Source organism: Epinephelus moara, chromosome 13 (genome assembly GCF_006386435.1).
Source record: "Epinephelus moara isolate mb chromosome 13, YSFRI_EMoa_1.0, whole genome shotgun sequence".
In the NCBI taxonomy this organism is placed as follows: domain Eukaryota; kingdom Metazoa; phylum Chordata; class Actinopteri; order Perciformes; family Serranidae; genus Epinephelus; species Epinephelus moara.
In genome coordinates this window covers 25,212,756-25,232,505 of record NC_065518.1, presented here as the reverse complement: position 1 = coordinate 25,232,505, position 19,750 = coordinate 25,212,756, and the positions used below count along the sequence as shown (strand labels likewise).

Here is a 19,750-nt window from a genome sequence, read left to right as displayed (position 1 = left end):
TCTACTGTTGGAACAGGCAGCTAAGCTGATAAAGATGGCGACTACAAATGGTGGGGATAACGCTACAGGACTAGTAGAAAGCCGACCAGCAATGGCAGAGAGAGACAGCGTGGAAAAGCAGCGCTACAGCCAGCATATTTTCACATTGCACTCTGTGAATTAAGGGTTTGTTTCAACCAAACCAGAGTTAGTGATTGTTAAAACAATAGGAAGACAACCAGGATGGTTTTATTTTGTTTAAAATTTTAGGGTGCTTTCACACCTGCCCTGTTTGGTTTGGTTCAATCGAACTGAAGTTCGCTTGCTCTCTAAGTGTGGTTTGTTTGGGCAGGTGTGAACATGGCAATTGTACTTGGGTGCGCAACAAAATAACCGGACCAAGACCTTCTTGAAGAGGTGATCTTGGTCTGGTTACAAACAAACTGGTGCGGTTTCGTTTGTCGTGAGAACGTGTTCTGACCTAGATCCAACTGCAGTCACAATATGATTGTTTGGGTTGAACAAACATGAGCATGTCACAGTTCCAGAGGATTATTAATGTTCACCTCCTCCTGTACTGCCTTAATATGAGCATTTGGCACATACATAAAAAAAATGTTTTCTATTTGGAGTTGCGCCTTGTTTTCAAACTGTATTGTTTACCTAAAATGAACAATGCAAGCAATATAGTAGGCCTACACGATGACCAGCGCTAAAATCAACCTGCCTAGTTGTCCCTCCATTGTGACATTAGGAAGTGTCGGATTTATCTAAGTGTACTCTGCTTCAACGTTTAGTTTGCTTCCTATTTTCCCACATGGAAATTCTGACCAATCAAGAGCAGCTTTCTTGCGCAAGGCATTTTATCTGGTCTGCTTGTAAATGCTGCCGTGAGAACACGAACCAACTCTGGCAATAATGCAACTTTGTAACAAAATCAGTCCTGATTTGGACCAAAGCAAGACAACTCTAGGTCTGAAAGCACCCTTAATGAAGGGTGTTTTAGAGAGAAGTAAACAACGAGAAATTGACACAGCAATTAAGCTAGTCATCATTCGGTGAAAGAGAGAAACTTGAGTTACGAAGGTGTACCTTTGTATTTACTTTTCAGTAAGGAAAAAAGGTGTAAGAATACTCCCTGTCTTAACAGTTTATGAGGTGGTTTGGGTAGCAACTTTCAGCTCATTGTTTTGGTTTTCCGACCCACAACCTCAAATTGTAAATGGACTTGCACTTGTATAGTACCTTTCTAGTCATGTGGACTGGAGGAACTGGGGGTCGAATCCCTGATTTGCCAGTCAGTGGACAACCTGCTCTACCTCCTGAGTCACAAGCCACTGTTTTACTTTTTTACCGCTGTACTGTTCCACTTTATGACTCACTCTCACTGCTCTCATCAGCGTAGTTTTCCGCTGACAATGATTTTAGGGAAAAAAACAAAACAAAAAAACATCCACTGCACACTGCCTGCCCAGCACCAAAAGGCAGACAGACCCAGTCAGTGACTAGCTGGTGAACATAGTGGAGTATTTAGCAGCTAAAGAAATATTGCCCCTTAGGGTTGGTTGAGACCAAAAGCAGAGCTAAAGGAGAGTGAATATCAGACTTACATTCATCAGTTGAACACAAATAAGACTCTCAATGAATGCTCATGTTGCTCCATATCTGCTGGAGGTGTACACAGGCAAATGTTTGCTTACAAATTCACCACATCATACGATAATATAAGTGGGGTGGCCACAGCTTTTTTTTTTGCTGCCCCCAAGTGGCCAAAAACTGAGTTCTTGCGTGTTTAAATGCAGTATATATCAAAGTTTGTTGCAAATGACTTTCAGTTAGGTCACAGAGGATTTGTCTTAATCATCTTGCTTTAAGACTGCACAGTTCTAAGTGCTAATCGCCCGAATGCTGTTATGGCAAAGAAATGCTGCAAACGATGCATTAAGTCTAATATAACCAATGTCTGTGGTCAGTGTTTGTAACTGGGATTATATTCCTTCTGAGCTGACATCGTTTTCTATGAGATGCTTGCATAATTTTGTCTCCTCTTTGCATTTTGAATCACACAACTGATAATGCATTCTGATTATGCTGCAGATGTACATGCAGCCGGCTAACCAGCACTATTCTTCTCAGCAAAACTCTGTCTTTCAAAAGCACCAATATGCACTCAGGGATTGGTAGCAGGCTCGCTGTTGTTTGCCGAGATTTGTAGAGTGATGTGACATTTTCTTCAATTCAAACAGTAAAATAGAAAACAGAATATTTTAATAATAAGTCCCTTTCACATTTAAGAGTTGTTTTTTTCACAGGGATGTAGGAGAAGCTTGGGTAGTCAGTAAAATGTGTAGAAATACCCTCTCTTGTCACTCTCTTTTAGTTTCAGTTATTACATTTTAATGAGAAGGATCCTCCTTGAAATACCAGCTGCTTCTTTTTTCCATATGTCACAGACTAATGGAAGCAACACAGAAGAGATCTATTGATGTGTGTGCTGCATATTCACAGTATACAGGAGATGGCTTGTTAAATAACATAAAATGAAAATATATTCCCTGCTTTGGTCAGTTATCAGAGTAACTCCTTATTTGCCACTGAACTCTTAATCCTGGTATATTTTCTTGCCGTGTTAGAGCAAGTCAAGGGTAAGGTAATTGGTGAGGCAGATTTGAGAGATGGCCGCCTCTCCCCTCTGCATTTAAGAGCTCACCTCTACCTCATAAACCTCCGGCAACCTCCCTCGAGCAGAGACAGAGGGTGTAGGACACACTAAAGGTGAATGCCTTTATTTTATCTGCCAAAATAAATATCTCAGCCTTTATCGGAAGACAGGGAGTAGTTATACGTGCATGACCGAGGACCTAAGGGGAGGTGGAAAGGGGAGCTTGCTGTAGACAGAGTCTTATATTCCCGGCAGTACCACTGAATCCATGAATCACTTTAATCAAAATGATACACAGTGGTCTTTTTGTTTTTTTTTGTTAAGTGTAGCAGCTGCCATTTGCTTCCACTCAGCAACACAATTGTTTGAGTTATTTTGGTTCAAGATTATAGATTAGATGTATTGTCGTCACTCGTTGCTTCATCACGCCGCCACAGTGACGCTTGAAGTTGTTTTGCTTGTTGATTTCTTTGTGGACAGTCATTAATTTCCCGCATTTAATCATTTATTCATTCATATAATTTAAAAAGCCAACACTCAGCACAAGAATGTTTGGTTTATTTTCTGTCCACATGCCTCCGTTATCTCCTCCTCTTCACTCTTCCTTTTCTTGCCCTTCCACCTGTTTTTCTTGTGTTCCTTTAACTGTAGTTGCCCCTTGTCTTGAATGTCTTCAGATCCTCTTCCAACAGCATTCTTCCACCTCCGCCCTCCTCTTCCTCCTCCTCCTCCTCCTCCTCCTCCTCCTCCTTGTCTCTTCCTCATCTGCATCCACTGGCTCTTCTCCTCACAGTGTTTAATTCAGTGGGATGCCAGGAGCAGCACAGCTCTAAAATAAACATCTTTACTGCAGTCAAGGTAGTAATCACCCTCTCTCTGTCTTTGGCATTGTCTCCCCCAGTCTGTTTTTCCTCTATTTCTTCTATTTTTCTAGATTTCTCTTTCAGTTTCACTCATTTAGGGAGGTTCTTGTTTTATTCATTCATTTTCTTCATCAGTTATTTCTTCTTGGCAGATTGGCATGGTCATGTTGGGCACCCCAAACCCTCGGCCATCAGTCTACCCCATCTCTAAATGTTTTAGCAGTGATTTGTTGAATTTTTATCGTATGAATTAGTTGACTTCTTTAGTGCTCAGTGCTCATGTCTGTGGCGTCATGGCACCACATTTCCCAGAGATCATTTGTCAATCACACAGTGTGCACTCTCCTGTGATGCCATTTCTCATGGATTTTAACATTTTAGACAGACTTTCTGTAACTTTTCCGCTCATCCATGTTGGATGGTTTTACTCTTGTTTATTCCAAACCAAGATCAGTAGTCTACAGCCAGTTGGTGGCTCTGTGAGGCTGCACTAAGGCACAGCAGCATCTTGAGATAAGTGCTCACCATCTTGGTTTAAAGGAGTTAGCTTGCTAACTTGGGGTGTAACAATACATTGATCTGGATGGATATATCCAGTCAATGATCAATGATCCAATATCGTTGATACATATCGTCATCTTTAAGATACTTTAAGATACTCTTTATTTTGAAATTCCAGTGGCAAATCTGTGTCACCATTTCTGTCCAAGCACACCTTCTTCCTAAACATTCAAACAGTGCTAGTGGCCTAGTGCCAGGCCAATGGTAAGCAGCCAAGAAGCAGACGATAAAGATATTTACTGGTGTTGGTGAAGATTCTCAGTCATCCAGGTTATGGTAATCGTAAGTGCTATATTGTAGGCAACTGGACTTGCTTGAGTTTCTTAAAGACATTTCACCTCTCATCCAAGGAGCTTCTTTAGTTCTAACTGTACTGATGCAGGGTCACAGGCTTATAACTTTGTGTGGGTGTCCTCAAAGTAGGTCTTCTTCGAGGACAGCAATGTTCACATCTTGGCCTGAGAAGACAGATAGTTTGAAAGAGATGTGAAAGAAGCCATCTACGTCATACTTGAACGACCATCGTTAAACAGAGGAGGTGGCCTCCAACACCACTTATCACCCATCTACAATGCAGTCTTGAGATTTCTCCCCAGATGACTTAACATCCATTCACACCTGGAACCATCTAACCCTTACGACACACAAAATGGCTGGGTGGGTCAACGACTCACATGTCACTTTGATGACTCTGTAAGGGTTCACACCCACTCAGGGATTAAAGCCTGCAACTCTGCATCAGTCCATCAAAACTGAAGAAGCCTTTTGGACAAGAGGCGGAATGTCTTCAAGAAACTCAAGCAAGTCAAGTTGCCCTACGATATAGCACTTATGAATGTCTCCTAATGATTGCAGGCCCCTTGAATTGAATCATATCAAAATTGTAGTGAGGCAGTTTTTATGATGCTAGCAAATATTGTGTTATTGTCCAAAGAATCAGTTTAATATCTTATTGTAATGGGACTTGTGCTTTACACCCCTGCTGCTAACTAGTACAATGTTCTAGCACAGCTGAAGGAGATGGAAATTAGTTCAGGCTATAAATGGACAAACTCAAATTTCGAGCTAGAGCTAGATGTCAGGGTGCTACTGAACTTATCAGAGTTCATCCTCTCTGGGACACGAATAACTGTATCAAAGTTCATAGTAATCCATCCAAAAATTGTGGAGACATTTTACTACAAACCACAAGTGTCAACCTCACAGCACCGCTACAGAAAAAAGTCAGGGGTTCACCAAAGTTTGTAGAATTCATCCTCTAGGGACTATGAATGTCTGTTAAATGTCATGGCAATCCATCCAGTAGTTGTTGGGATTTTTCAGTCTGGACCAAAGTGGTGGACCAAGCAACTAACTGACATTGTTAACCCCACGCTGCTAACATGGATAAAAATTACATTGCTTGCCTGGAAAGGGTTTGCAGGCACAAAGTAGGGATGCACACATACATTCATGTTCATCTATTCTCGTGGTCCTTTGCTACGTCCCCTCTTTCCAGACTTCTAAATGGATTCTATTTTCTGCCTAATTGGGCAAATGTTTTGGCCTACAATGATCTGTGAAGAGTGATGGGGAAAATGAGGCTCTGCTGCCTTTGCTTTGGTTTGGTTTGATTTGATTCACTCATCCTCTCTCCTTCACTAGAAACATACATTTAAAGACATCCTGGTATCTCTTATGTCCTGCCATGCCAAAGCTTTTCTCTGTCATTTCCTTCCCTCTTTTCTAATTGTTTTTCATGGGTTCCAATCATGGCTGATGAAAACCTGCCAATTTGTATCTACAATTTGTTGTTTTTTCTGGTTGTTTCTTTATTTCTTGCTTCCCTCTGGTCTGATCCACACCTTCAACAAGTGTATACTTTCTTTAAACTCAGCCAGAACATGTTGAAACAAGTCAGAAGCAGATGGATTTTTGGTTCATTGGGTTTTTAAATGTATGTGATAGCTCTCATTACTATATGCTAATGTAGCACACATCAGCTACCTCCAAACACTAGTCACTTTGGTGATATCATACATCGGTCAAAGCTATCTTGTGCCTGGCAAGTGCATAGTCTTCTAACTGCATAGTGAGCAAGAAGGCTCTGTGTGTGGGTCTCCTGCGGTGTTGGAAATGGGTTTGCACACAGTTTTAACCACAGTGGGAACTCCTACAGTTAGCCTGCCTGTCAGATGGGGGAACAACAGACCAGGGTCTTCTCAGAGAGATTCAGCAGGGAGAGAGACATCATTATCATCTGCACTTTCTGCATTTCTCAGCTGTGGCTCACGAATACTCCTAGTTCCACCTGCTTGTTGGAATACCCTCAGGCTAAAGATCCAGTTAAATGTCAAGCAAAGAAAAAGCTGCAATTATCTGTTCACAGACTTCCCGTCTCAGATCTTTATTTCTGTCGTTATTTCACGGTATGCAAGTACACTTTTCCTGTCGTGCTGTGCCTGTTACCACTGGAGAAGGCCACAGAGACGTAGGGTTGGTTTCCTGCGTGCAGTTTGCATGTTCTCCCCAGCTTCATGTGGCTTTCTACCAGGTGCTTGCATCATTGTGGATGCGTGTATGTAAACCTCAGAGCGGCGTCTGGTGCAGAGGTGTCTGATAATGGGGATCTTAATGAATAAGTTAAAGTTCATGCTAGCCCTTTTACATCCAAGCAGTCTGGGAAAACAGCACAGCTTTACGGGTGCTTGCGGGCGTAGTTAATGTCATTTAACAAACGCCATCTGACATCGATTGTTGTAATGAATTATCACCCAGTGGAAGGACGTGTACAAAAGATAACATATATACTCACTCTCACAAGAGGGGAACAGATTTATATCCCTTTTATATCCACCGTCTTTATCATTTTGGTGTCAAAGAGTATGGATCGAGCCTCAGCTAAAAGCGAGCATCCTGTTCTCGCTTACTGACATTCTGTCTTAAATGTCACAACTGATCAATCGGAATTAGTCCAACTCACTGAAGTGAGGATGTAAGAGAAAAGCCCAGTGTTAATATTTCAAGACACAACAGAGAACAAATAACAGTTAATCACAGGGGAGATATGTTTCTGTGATGAAAGACCTATTTTTTAAATAATGTGAAGGTTTCTGATGTTTTCTCGGGGCTATAGAAAAGGATGACAGTCCACTTCAGAAGTGCTTATTTGTAACATTTTGAGTTGCAGTTTGGAGTTTGAAAGAATAATTGGGCCTCATTTAAGAACCACTCATATGAACTGGTTTATTCTAAAGTGGCACACACAAGACATTTAAGAGAACTTGCAGCATTCACCAATTTTCTTGTACTTTTCTCTTAAAGTACAAGAAAATTGACGAGTGCCTCAGACCTGTCAGATGAGTCACGTACTCGTGTGACTTAAAAATGTTAAGTTTTGAATCTTAAAGGAAAAAAAGGGAAAGGTCAATGGTGATGATACAAATTACATAGATTTAACCTGATGAAAACAAAAGCAAGTTTGTTGCATTTTCTTTAATCCTACTGGCATTCAGTAGTTTTTAAGATATTTCTCTCACTCCGTCAGCTGCCTCTGGGTCTTTATGCAGGTTGCTTTCCAGGGTAAAACCTTCCATTGCAACATCCAACACTGTTAAGTTGCCTGCTTTATAATATTTCCTCATCCCTTTCCACAACTGTCACATCCCCAATTACTACCTCTGATTTAACACTTTGTAATAACCATCATTAATATATGGTAAATTGATAATGAATAGTTAATAGTTATTTTACTCTTAACAAACAAGAAAATAATAATTCACAATATTTATAGGTACACCTGTTCAACTGCTTGTTAACACAAATAGTGAATCACGTGGCAGCAACTCAGTGCATTTAGGCTTGTAGACATGGTCAAGACGACCTGCTGAAGTTCAACGTGAGCATCAGAATGTGGAAGAAAGGTGCTTTAAGTGACTTTGAACGTGACATGGTTGTTGGTGCCAGATGGGCTGATCTGAGTGTTTCAGAAACAGCACAACCATCTCTAGGATTTACAGAGGATGGTCCGAAAAAGAGAAAATATCCAGTGAGCAGCAGTTCTCTGGGCGAAAATGCCTTGTTGATGCCAGAGGTCAAAGGAGAATGGCCAGACTGGTTCAAGATGATAGAAAGACAACAGTGACTCAAATAACCACTTGTTACAACCAAGGTACGTAGAAGACCTCTGAACCAACAACACATCAAACCTTGAAGCAGATCGACTACAGCAGCAGAAGACCACACTGGGTGCCACTCCTGTCAGCTAAAAACAGAAAACTGAGGCTACAGTACAATTCGCACGGGCTCACAAAAATTGGACAATTGGTGTGATGAGTCTCGATTCCTGCTGCGACATTCAGATAGTAGGGTTAGAATCTGGTGTAAACAACATGAAAGCATGGATCCATCCTGCCTTGTATCAACGGTTCAGGCTGCTGGTGGTGGTGTAATGGTGTGGGGGATTTTTTCTTGGCATACTTTGGCATACTTTGGGCCCCTTAGTACCAACTGAGCATGGTTTAAACACCACAGCCTACCTGAGTATTGTTGCTGACCGTGTCCATCCCTTTATGACCACAGTGTACCCATCTTCTGATGGCTACTTCCAGCAGGATAACGCACCATGTCACAAAGCTCAAATCATCTCAAACTGGCTTCTTGAACGTGACAATGAGTTCATTGTACTCCAGTGGCCTCCACAGTCACCAGATCTCAATCCAATAGAGCACCTTTGGGATGCACTGGAGCGGGAGATTCGCATCATGGATGTGCAGCTGACAAATCTGCAGCGACTGTGTGATGCTATATGGTCAATATGGACTAAAATTTCTGGGCAATGTTTCCAGCACCTTGTTGAATCTATGCCACCAAGAATTAAGGCAGTTCTGAAGACAAATGGCACCAACCCAGTACTAGCAAGGTGTACCTCAAGAACTGGCTCGTGAGTGTATTAATAATGTGTGCAATTATTGTTGTTGCACACATTAGGCTTTAATATTTTCTATACTTCAGTATTTGTTAATGTTTAATAACTGGATGTAAACCATTTGTGAAAATTATTTTCATGGCTGTTATAAAATGTTTATAGATGCACTACACAGTCTTTATCAACCTTTTAACAACATATGGTCATCAGCTGCTACATTATACTAACTATTAAAATAATGTACATATGAAGTTAAAAGAAAAAAAACATTTTTAATCCTTAACAAATATTTCATAAAGTATAGAAAGTTTTATAATGTGTGCAATAATAAATTGTTAAAATTACAAGTTATAGCATCAATAATGATAAGTAAACATCATTTATTATCAGTTCATTGTAGCAGTTAGCATCTAACTTCGTGTCAGTCCACTCCGTCTTAACTTCTGTCAAAGTACAACATTGTTCTGATTACATGTCATTAGCAGATGTATTATTAATATTTTCAAATTGTTTCAGGTCCTCTAACACGACTACTGACACTGCTGGATTTATTTTGTTTTCGTCTGCTGAGGCGTATTTTTACACTTTAAGTCTATTTTCTTGCGTCTTTTGTGCGTAACCACAGTAATTGTATGTTTTGCTCCGAGTGCTGCAAAATACAGGTGTCAGAACAGTTAAGGATAAGAATATGAAATTGTTCCTGCATGAGGCCTGTGTTGTTGTTGTTAAGCATTATGTTACAGTCTGTACATTTACAGACACAGCTCCACAGCTAAGTCTTTTGATGAGGTACCCTGTTATTTCTGCGCTCATTTTGTCCGGTGGATTAATGCTCAAATGTAGATAACACATTTTCTAGTGAAGATAAGAAAGTTTGATGCGCGCCAGAAATGTCATCCAAAAATGTCAACAGTAAACAAACAGAGAAGACAGCTCCTCAGATTCAAGACAGTGAGCACTTCCTTCTAGACTCCTTTTTCTGCGATGATGTTCTGCATCATAGAGTGAGACATCCACCGTGCAAGAGGCAGAGACCCTTTTCCGCACATGCATTAGTCTCAATAGACAAAAGTGCAATGCAGTTACTGTGTAAGACATGTAGTGACGGAGGAGCAGCACTTTCTCCTGACCTTTCATTTTGCTACAGTGCGGCCTGAAGCTGAGTTTGCAACTGAAGTAGGTGAGTTGATTTTGTGGGAAAAGTGGGTACACTGAAGAAGTAAATTACAGCACTTCACTGCCAAAAAAACATTTCCCAGCATCATAAATTGCTGATACTTCAGTCCCAAATGTGGATTTTCCTTTTTATATTGACTCATTGAGGTTATATTTTCATCAAACGTATTATTATGCTTTCTCAGATACTCTCATAAGCCATTTAAATACTGACAATAGGACCGTGTCCATCACAGTCGGGCTTTCAACAACAGCCAAAACCCATCAACCCTTCTTCCATGAGGTCCCTCTGAACCATGATTAGAGGACCTGTCCCTGTTTGAAGACGGCTTTTATTGGAAGTATCAAAGCGCCGGTGCTCAAATATTCAAGGATGCCGCAGTTCGGATGTCGCCAAGATTTTTATCCGAGATAATGAAAGACTATTTGTGATTAGTCAGGAGGAGAGAGCTGGTAGCTGTGCGTGTTGCCATAAATAAGTATGCCAACGAGACGGTGTAAAGTGGATTAAGCTCGCTGCGCTAATACATCCATATGTGTGAAGTCATTTGATGTCTGAGAAGCTACAGACACTGTGGGACTGATTCTATCAGCACATCTCTGCTAATGCAGCGCTTAATGTGTATTCAGACCCAAGAGACTACATGTGAATAAGTATCATGAAGTACACGAAGACATTCTCACCCACTGTCGTCTGGTTTTTGAAGCGTGCAATACAGCCCCATTCATCATGGCTTATGTATTATTATAAATTATTATTTAAATTATGATGAGGTTTTGTTTGTTTTTGGATCAAGATACATTTTAATCCAGAACATTACACTGAAACACATTCACTAAATTTGATTTAAAGGTCTGCAGCTGTGGAAGAAGCAATCATGTCTTTTATATTTGGGTAAAAGTAACAGTACCGCTCTCAGTATTGGGCACGTTTACGCTTTACAGTCCAGTAACCCAGATGACAATGAAGTGTTGAGATTTTTTTGGTCCTGAAAAAATGAACTAGTTAACGTTAAAAAAAAAAAAAAAAAAAAAATTGCAGATATTTCCCAAGACCAGTCCGGTGCTTCAACTCGATTTGTTGTTTCAAATTTGTTTATTCTTCAAATATACATATGAACTGGTTTCCACAGATTGCTAGCATTGTGTGTTGTGTCAGTATGCGGGGTGCCATAAAATTAGCATTGCCAACTGTCCAGATAGTGAGCAACACTCCAATTAAGTTCATAAGTTGCCAACTGATGTGTTCAGTTCACAGTCCATAATTAACACCCGCCAAGTGCCAAATGTGGGTAGATATTTTCCGTTAGGTGAGTAAATGTCTAAGGGCTACCCGCCACACTGGTGGGTAGATGTTTGTACCAAAATAGTCATGTAATAAAAAGTAAATAAATAAAGAGTCTTCACCGCATGTTGGTGTCATCAGGGGTGTTTCACAGACACACAAACACACAGGCACACACTTACAGATGTGTTTTTATGCATGTCTAAATGGTCCCGCGAGCTGATCATCTCAAGCGCTCCTAGCTTTTGGGCACTGTTTACACTGCAGACATCAGCTGATCCGCTAAAGTGTCACTTGCTGCCGGTCTGCTGCTAGCTTCCGATAGGCTAATGTGTAACTGAGCATTATGATTTGCCCCCATACTGGTGACAGTAATGAAATAATAACAAGGAGGCTCTGTAGTCTGAAGCAAGACCGCAAATTCTTTATTTCCTCCTACAGCACATTACAGCTTTGCTCCTTCTGTTCTTCCCTTTCACAATAAAAGCCCTGAACATACACACTGCATCACTGCTTTGCTCTATCCTCTACTTTAACTTTGTATTCAATGTAATACCTTATGATCTCAATGAAATGTAGTGAAATGATTTTATATGTGATACAAAAAGGCAATTTGTTGCTTTGTCTGGTAAAAAAAACAATATGCTTGGCTTGTGGATTTTTTCATCTACCAGTCCTCTTGGACTCGGACACTGGTTGAGTTCACAATTCACCAAAAATATGAGCATGTTGAATGAATGTGCTCTTAAAGCGTGTTCATGCACAACACTGTCCACTCTGTAAAAATACTCGGTTACAGGTAAGGTCTTACATTCAAGATTTATGAAAGTAAAACTACAAAAGTATTAACAGAAAAATATACCTAAAGTATTGAAATACAAGTCCATAATATAATGTATGTATTTGGAGGCTACACAGTATGTGGAAAATACACAATAATGGTGTTGAATATCGCGATAACGAAACCATCTGGGTAAAACTCTTGCGGGAGTTTGTGTGAAAGTTGGGCAGGTTTATGTGTTGTGTGGTTGAATATGTCATATTTACACAAGACGGATCCCTTATAGCCATAATCTGGGAAGCCAGAAATAGAAGATACTTAATGTATCCCGATTTACTGTGGGCAATGAAAAACAATATAGTCACTGCAAGGTTGCCTGCTGAACCAAACAACACATGAATACGGGAGAGTTAATCCCTTGCTCCAACGCCGCTAAAGTTTTAAAACAGCGTAACAGACAGAATGTAATGCAGAAGTTGTTAGTTAATTATATCTAAAGTACAACATCACAGTCTTTCCTGATGCGTTTATCACACAAGTTGACATCACAATGATGCTTAAAACAAAAAAGATATATTGTATAGCCCTAATATATTACTATATAGCTGTCGCTATAGCTATCAGACAAATGTAGTGGAGTAAAAAGTACAATATTTCCCCCTAAAATTGTGTCGAGTAGAGAGATAAAGAAGCATACTCAGGTAAAGTAAAAGTACCTTGAATAGATTGAGTAGATGTACTTATTTGCTTTTCACCACTGTAGGTCTGCGTAGTGGATTGTCTCCGATATTAGAAGTGAAATTATATTTGTTTGCATTAATTTGTTTGGAAAGCTACTTATTTGTCATGCCTGTCAGGGCTTTATGTTCAGCAGGGTATTTCAGCTGACCATATGGAATTCTTAAAAGCACCAACCCGCTTGTCTCAGTTGAAAAATAGCACATGATTGAATGTAATAGGAAATGTCTAGCCCTCCACCCTAATGCTACAGTAATTGCTTCACGTTGCCTTGACTTTGACGTGGCATGTTTTTACAGTGATGGAGTGGATGTGTGGACATTTCTTTAAATGAGCTTATTAAGGTGACGGAAATGTCACAGTGATTATTTTTTCACTTAAAACTTGTGACAAGTCCAGACTAAAAGTTGTGAATTATGAAATATTAATCTAGACGATATTTGAAAAAACTATCTACCTGTGAACACTGTACAATAATTGTTTTTCCTCACAATTTTGTTATCTGCTAAAGCCTTGAAATGCCAAAATTTTACTTGCTTTTTAAATGTAGTCACACAGAGAACTCCGAAATAAAGCCAGACACTTCAGTTTAAACCTGAATGAGGAATTCAATATGACCCAGTTTAGCCAGCTATAAAGGAAGCTATATGAGGGCATAACACACACACACACACACACACACACACACACAGAGTCCATCTCTTAACTTGCAAAAAAGAAGTTGGTAAAAACTTACAGAGGTCTCAACAACTCAACTCTTCGTGTACAGCGTTTCTGTTTTCTGTAGGTCAAACAGAAACGCTGATGTGACAAGTCTCCTGTCCATTAGCGGCCTTGTCTGCTCCCATCTCGTCAACCACCACTGTCATTCACTGGATTCGAGTCTTTCCTTTAATGCAGTAGCTGCTCCTTATACAGCAAGTTAATGTATATCTGGGATTTTTGAAGTGTGACCCTGAGGGCGATTATTGCTTTACATCAGAGAGTGTTTTTCATTCAGGATATATGTGTTTATTCCACTGTAAAAAATCTCTTACCCATAAGCATACTATTCAGTGATTGTGCTGTGGATAAAGTGAGCGTTAATTGATAAAGACATAAAGAAGCAAGCATAGATAAAAACATTTTCTCTCGCCTCTCACTCACTCAGCACATGTCCATTTAAATAATGGCACATGCTTTTAGATCATTTTATTTAACTCCACTGTAAAGCAGCATTTTCTGATATCTTTTTATGACATTAACGATGTCTAGACGTGTCTGTCAGCGAGGCATTTAGGACGGCTAACAAAGCTTCAGCTGTCATTTTTTCTCTTAATGGCTGTCCAAAATGTCACATTTTTTGTGTTTGGCAACCTAGACTGCACAGTAGCATGCCTGCTGACAAAAGATCACTCAGTAAAAGAACAGTCACCTCACAGCAACCCCCCCAAAAAAACAAAAAACTGTCATCTCCTTGTTCCGGTGTCCGTCAAAATGTCTTTGAGGTTGACATGAAGACAAAATGTAGTAAGAGTTCCTGTACTGAAGCTCTGACAGTTTGTTGTTACACCTCTGAAAAGGGCATTCTATGACATTACATGTCTTTTCACAAGTGTCAAATCCAAATAATGACAGTCACAGCCCCAAATGTCTTTATTCATGTCATACCAATCAGCATGTGTAGAATGGTAACTTCTTTTTTTAACCATGCTAGCAGCTCGGATCTGTGAATGGAAACTATATGATGGATTGTCAAGAAATTTTGTGCAGATATTCCTGATCCCAAGAGGATAAATTCTAAGGATTTAAAGGGAAACTTGTATTTTTTTTAACCTAGACCATAGTTTCTCATGTTTTTGTGTCTTAGTGACTGATGGGAACAACAGCTTTTGAACTTGGTCCAGTGCGGAGTGAGAGCGGTACAGCTGGCAGTTGCAAAATGGCCTGCAATGTAATTCTTTGGGGCAATCGCACACAGTCAATGTACATCCACGAAAAGTGCTTGTTTTTGCCACTGACAGGCTCATATTGTTATTATACATGTCTGACAACATTATGGAAAGGACCCTACAAGAAATAAAATGTTGTCTTTACCTTCAATCCGGTCTGTTTGTTGTTGTGTCTGGCTCAAAAGAGAAGAGTTGAGTTGTTGCAGAAAGTCATTAACAAACAGACCGGATCAGGTGAAAGGTAAAAAGAAAAACGTTTTATTTCTCTGCGGTTCCTTTCCATAATATTGTCAGACACTTCATCAGAGTCTGAAACCTTTTGCTTTATTCGGTCTGTTTGTTAATGTCTTCCTGCAACAACTCAATTTGCGAGACTTCAGAAAGAGTCTTTCTTTTTAGTTGGACACAATAACAAACAGACCAGGTAAAGGGTAAAGACAACATTTTATTTCAGTGTAGGGTCCTTTCCATAAAGTTGACAGACACCTGTTATAATTTGAGCCCGCGAGTGGCAATAACAAACACTTTTAGTGGACGCACATTGACAGTGAGCGATTGCCTTGAGGGCTTACATTGCAACCCATTTTGCAACAGCCAGCTGCAGGGCTCTTACTCTATACTGGAACGGTTTTAATTTTACACCTGTAGTTCAGTACACCTGGTCTGACCAGGGGGAAAAACCATGACGTTCTACTGGCTGACAAGTAACTTGTTGATTGGACAGTTTTGGCATTTGTCATCCTGCATCATTGGTGCATCCTCAGGACCCACATGGGGACATCTAAGTCTAATGACTGACAGTTGTTAATGCACCAGGACTTTGATGCATGTTTATATTTTTGTTATTTGGTGTGACAAAGAGCTCAAAGAGAAATAACTAATTATAAGCATTATAAGGAGGCTGTTTCTAGACTGCAAATCGATCTCATGTTATGAATAATGACAAAGATAGAGACAGGATAAAAAGAAGGCCTCTTGTACAGTCATGACTCGGGGCTTAACTGTGACAAAGTACGTGGAGTCAGGTACAATAATGGCAGTTGTAACAACTTTTTAATCAGGGAAAATACCCTCGCCGATGTGCATATGTCTTATGAGATCGTAGACAGATTTCACAATCAGCAAATGAATTGAATATTGGTGTAGCTGTTGCTAAAATCACATCTGCCATCATAAATTCCTGTGGTTGGTTTGCTTTCTTTCACCCCACTAATGAACTGCACCAGAGTCCGTTCAGAAACGGAATGAGACCCACCTTTTTGAGCAGTCTCAGTTCGGTTGTTAAGTCCACTGCAGGGTTTGATTGACAGCTTTCACACCAGACATAACGAACCATACTAACCACGCAAACTGACCTGAGTTCATTATAATCAAACCAAGCAGGTTAGGTGTCAAAGCGCCCTTAGGGACAAAAACATGAGAATATATTCAGTCCAGGTTGAAAAATACCAAAGTTTTCTTGTAGCACCACTAGTGTGTCAGAGTTTTTACTTACCCAGTGATATAGCTCAATGTCGACTGAATGAATCGGCTCAAAATGTAGCACAGATGTGATAATTGTTTTGATAATTAGTCTCTCTTAATGGTGACTTGTAAGCCTGTTTGGGCTGGGCGTGTTATGTATGCATGACACAATAATAAAATCAAATCAGCAACACCACAGAGCTTTAGACAGTCTCTCCCGAAAGGCATTTATAGTGTTGCACTTGTTTGTAGCTTGATAGAAAAGTTCAAACCTTGCGTACTGTCTCACCTCTGTTGAGCAGCTCAGGGGCTGAACTGGGCACTGCTGTGGGAACAAATAGCTTGTATGCTCAGTCGGCTTATTCCGAAAAGCCTAAGTTAAGGTTTGAGAAACGAAAAGTAATGTTAAAGATAACTAACACTGTGAAGTTGAATGTTTCTGCTCAGGGTTTGTTGTTGAAGTCCTTCTGTGTTGTCAGTCATCTTAAGATAAAAAATGACCTCTAAAAATCCATGTTCTCATCTAATGATAATGGAGCAGGAGGAAGGGAACATGCAGTCCGACATTATAAAACAGTTTTGAAGTTCTCGGCTTTTATTTACTTTATTTTTTGATTTGCCTGGCGGGGGGCAGCTATGCCTAGGTACATTTGGTCGATCCTTAAATCAATTTCTGTTTTCATGTACCTGAATCGAGTCTGTATTTTTTGTTGTTGGCCATTTTTGAAATTGAATTCTCAAAAGCCATTCTGCTCCCTCTCTTTTGTCTCTGTGTATTCCCTGTTTTCTGCTGTGAAAATGGAAACCCATCTCTAACTCTCATCCCTCCCTCTCTTTCTTGTAATAGGCTCATCTCTCCTTCTCTGTCTCTGCTCCCTCTATCTTTCGTGAGTCTGAATAAAGCAGCTAATGGTGCATGGAAATGGTGGCACCACAGTCACGCCTATAGACAGACTCTTTCTCTGTTATGTGTTGCAGTATGTAAGTGAAAATACACATTTACAAGGATGAGAGGAAGTCGTTCTTTCACCCATCTCATCAATTTATTGTATGGCAATGTAAGAGCTTAATGACAAACATGAACTGCAAAAAAATACGAAAGGCTATTATTATACAACAACCTGCTGTTTGTGTTTTTTCTTTATTTTTGTGAAATATGTGATAACTTAGTTCTGGTTTAGTTAGTTTCTCATCGGACGTTTCAGTTTCTCTTTACAGTATTACAATGTATTAATGATTTGAGGGCAAGCTACCGCTGATGATGAATGTGATGATGATGATGTTGTCTCTTACCTGTGCTCAGGTGTACATCCGTATCCTGGACAATGAGTGGAATGTGTACAGGCGCTACACCGAGTTCAGGGAGCTCCACAACCACCTGAGGACCCAGTTTCCACAGGTGGACGCCTTCAACTTTCCACCTAAGAAAGCCATAGGGAACAAGGTGAGCTGCAAGTAACCATGTCCTGTTTGTCTGACAGACTGTTGGCCTTTCTCTGTCAAACACTCCTGTAGAGCAGTCACACATAAAGAATATTGTTTGAGCCCCCTTTGATAATTAGGGAGTGAAACAATGGATCCTTCATTTCCTTGATCCATGAGGTAGACACAAGCAGAATCATTGTATCTACTCAACTGTGGACTTTGTTATAGATCAAATAAGCTGTAGCGAGCTAATTGAGCTAATATTAGCTGTGGGAGTCGAGTAGGAGGTATAGCTGCCACTGTTGCAGCTACGTGACCCGCCCACCAGTTACATGACTCACCCACCATCATTCTACAATCAGCTCCTGCTGCTTGGTCCTGAAGCATAAGCCCTCAAGAAAATGCTACAGCAAGATAGCATTTAGCAGTATCAGGTTAAAAGAGAGGCGGTTAACGTTAGGGGTAAGGCTTATATCTTGTTACTTACATGGTGAGTCACATCTTCATGTATGATGAATGAAGTAAATGAATAAGGTGGATTATTGCGACATTGGGCCTCATATTTATTCAGTAATTCCCATTGTGGCAGGTTTCAAATGGCTGCCATGTTGGTGGGTTTGCTGCCTGTGGGCGTGGTTTGTAGGGGCATGTCATGTAGGCGTCAAACAGAATGTGACTGCAGGTATACATGTCTTGAGATGATTTTGTGCTAAAAGACTGAGGCAAAAAAGTCAATGAGGAAATGACCCTACTTTACACTTGATTTATTACCACAGTTTACATTTTGCTGGTGAGTTTCTGGTCTTAATCACTAGTTTCAAGTCTTCTCCAAAACAGCATGATGGTATGGTCCCATTTAGAATCAAGTAGACAATAAAGCAGGGTATGCTTTTGGGCGTGGCTACTTTGTGATTGACAGGTTACCATCACTGCTACCTGTCAGTCAGGATAGAGGCATAGATATGCACATCCAAAGCACTGTACACATTTAAATAGCTATGAACTTATTTTTGGTTGTTGCTAGTGTTTTCGTTTGAGAGCTTTGACCCTTTTTTTTTTCAGTTCATGAAAGTTAATTGTAATGTTTTGGTCACCCTTAACCGAATTGTTAAGCATTCAGTTGTACTAAAAGACAATCTAAGGAGACTGCTGCATCTTTTTTTTTTTTTTTTTTTTTTGTTTAGTACATTTTGTTGTTCTAGCCAAAATTAGCTTTCTTAGTAGCAACTTTGTATGGTATAGCCAGGAGCCAGGTGCAGTCAGGTCGGCGTATAAGTTGGGGTGCATAGAGACCTTGGGTTCTCAGTCAGATCAACTCTACGCTCCTCCACAGCTCCACCCTCTCGTCCAAATACAGTCAATTCTGGCTCCCCAAAAACAAGATGGCAATGACCAAAATGCAAGGCTTCACAATGGTAGTCCACAAACCAATGGGTGACATCATGGTGGCTATGTCCCCTTCTTTTATACGGTCTATGTGATTAACAGTGTTCACACTTTTGCTCTTGTGATTTTGGTTTTGGATTTGCCAAAAAAGACACCACCTTTCAGTCCCCACGTGCACCGGTTTGGCATGTGGACAAATCCAAAGCTTCACAGACTTGCTGTGCCGAGTTATGGTTGTGAAGCTTTTCCTGAAGGGGATGGCTTTGGTTTACGTTGTTTGAACCCTTTTCATCCCATAAAAGACCCTCTCCTCACATGACTTTCACCAGTTATTATAAAAATGTATATCAGCCTGTAGAGAAGGTAAACCCTCTTGGTCAGATGGGTATAACTACTGCGATTTCCCTGCTGGCACTCCATCACTCCTCCTCTACTTCAATCTTTTTTTGCTTTGCTGACACACACACACACACACACACACACACACACACACACACACACACACACACACAGCCTCACTTTTCATCTACAGGGGACAATCGCCGCTCCAGGCCCCCATGGCTCACTCACCTGTCTAGTTAGGAGAACTGCCA

The 19,750-nt window shown here is 40.4% G+C and overlaps 1 protein-coding gene across 1 annotated transcript in view; it reads left to right on the top strand.

Moving 5' to 3' along the window:
* snx29 (sorting nexin 29) overlaps positions 1–19,750 on the top strand; it is a 199,311-nt gene that overhangs the window by 143,145 nt on the left and 36,416 nt on the right. Inside the window, exon 19 of the mRNA XM_050060227.1 lies at positions 17,650–17,790. Within this exon, the coding sequence (XP_049916184.1) occupies positions 17,650–17,790 (141 nt within the window). The remainder of the gene's footprint in view (positions 1–17,649; positions 17,791–19,750) is intronic.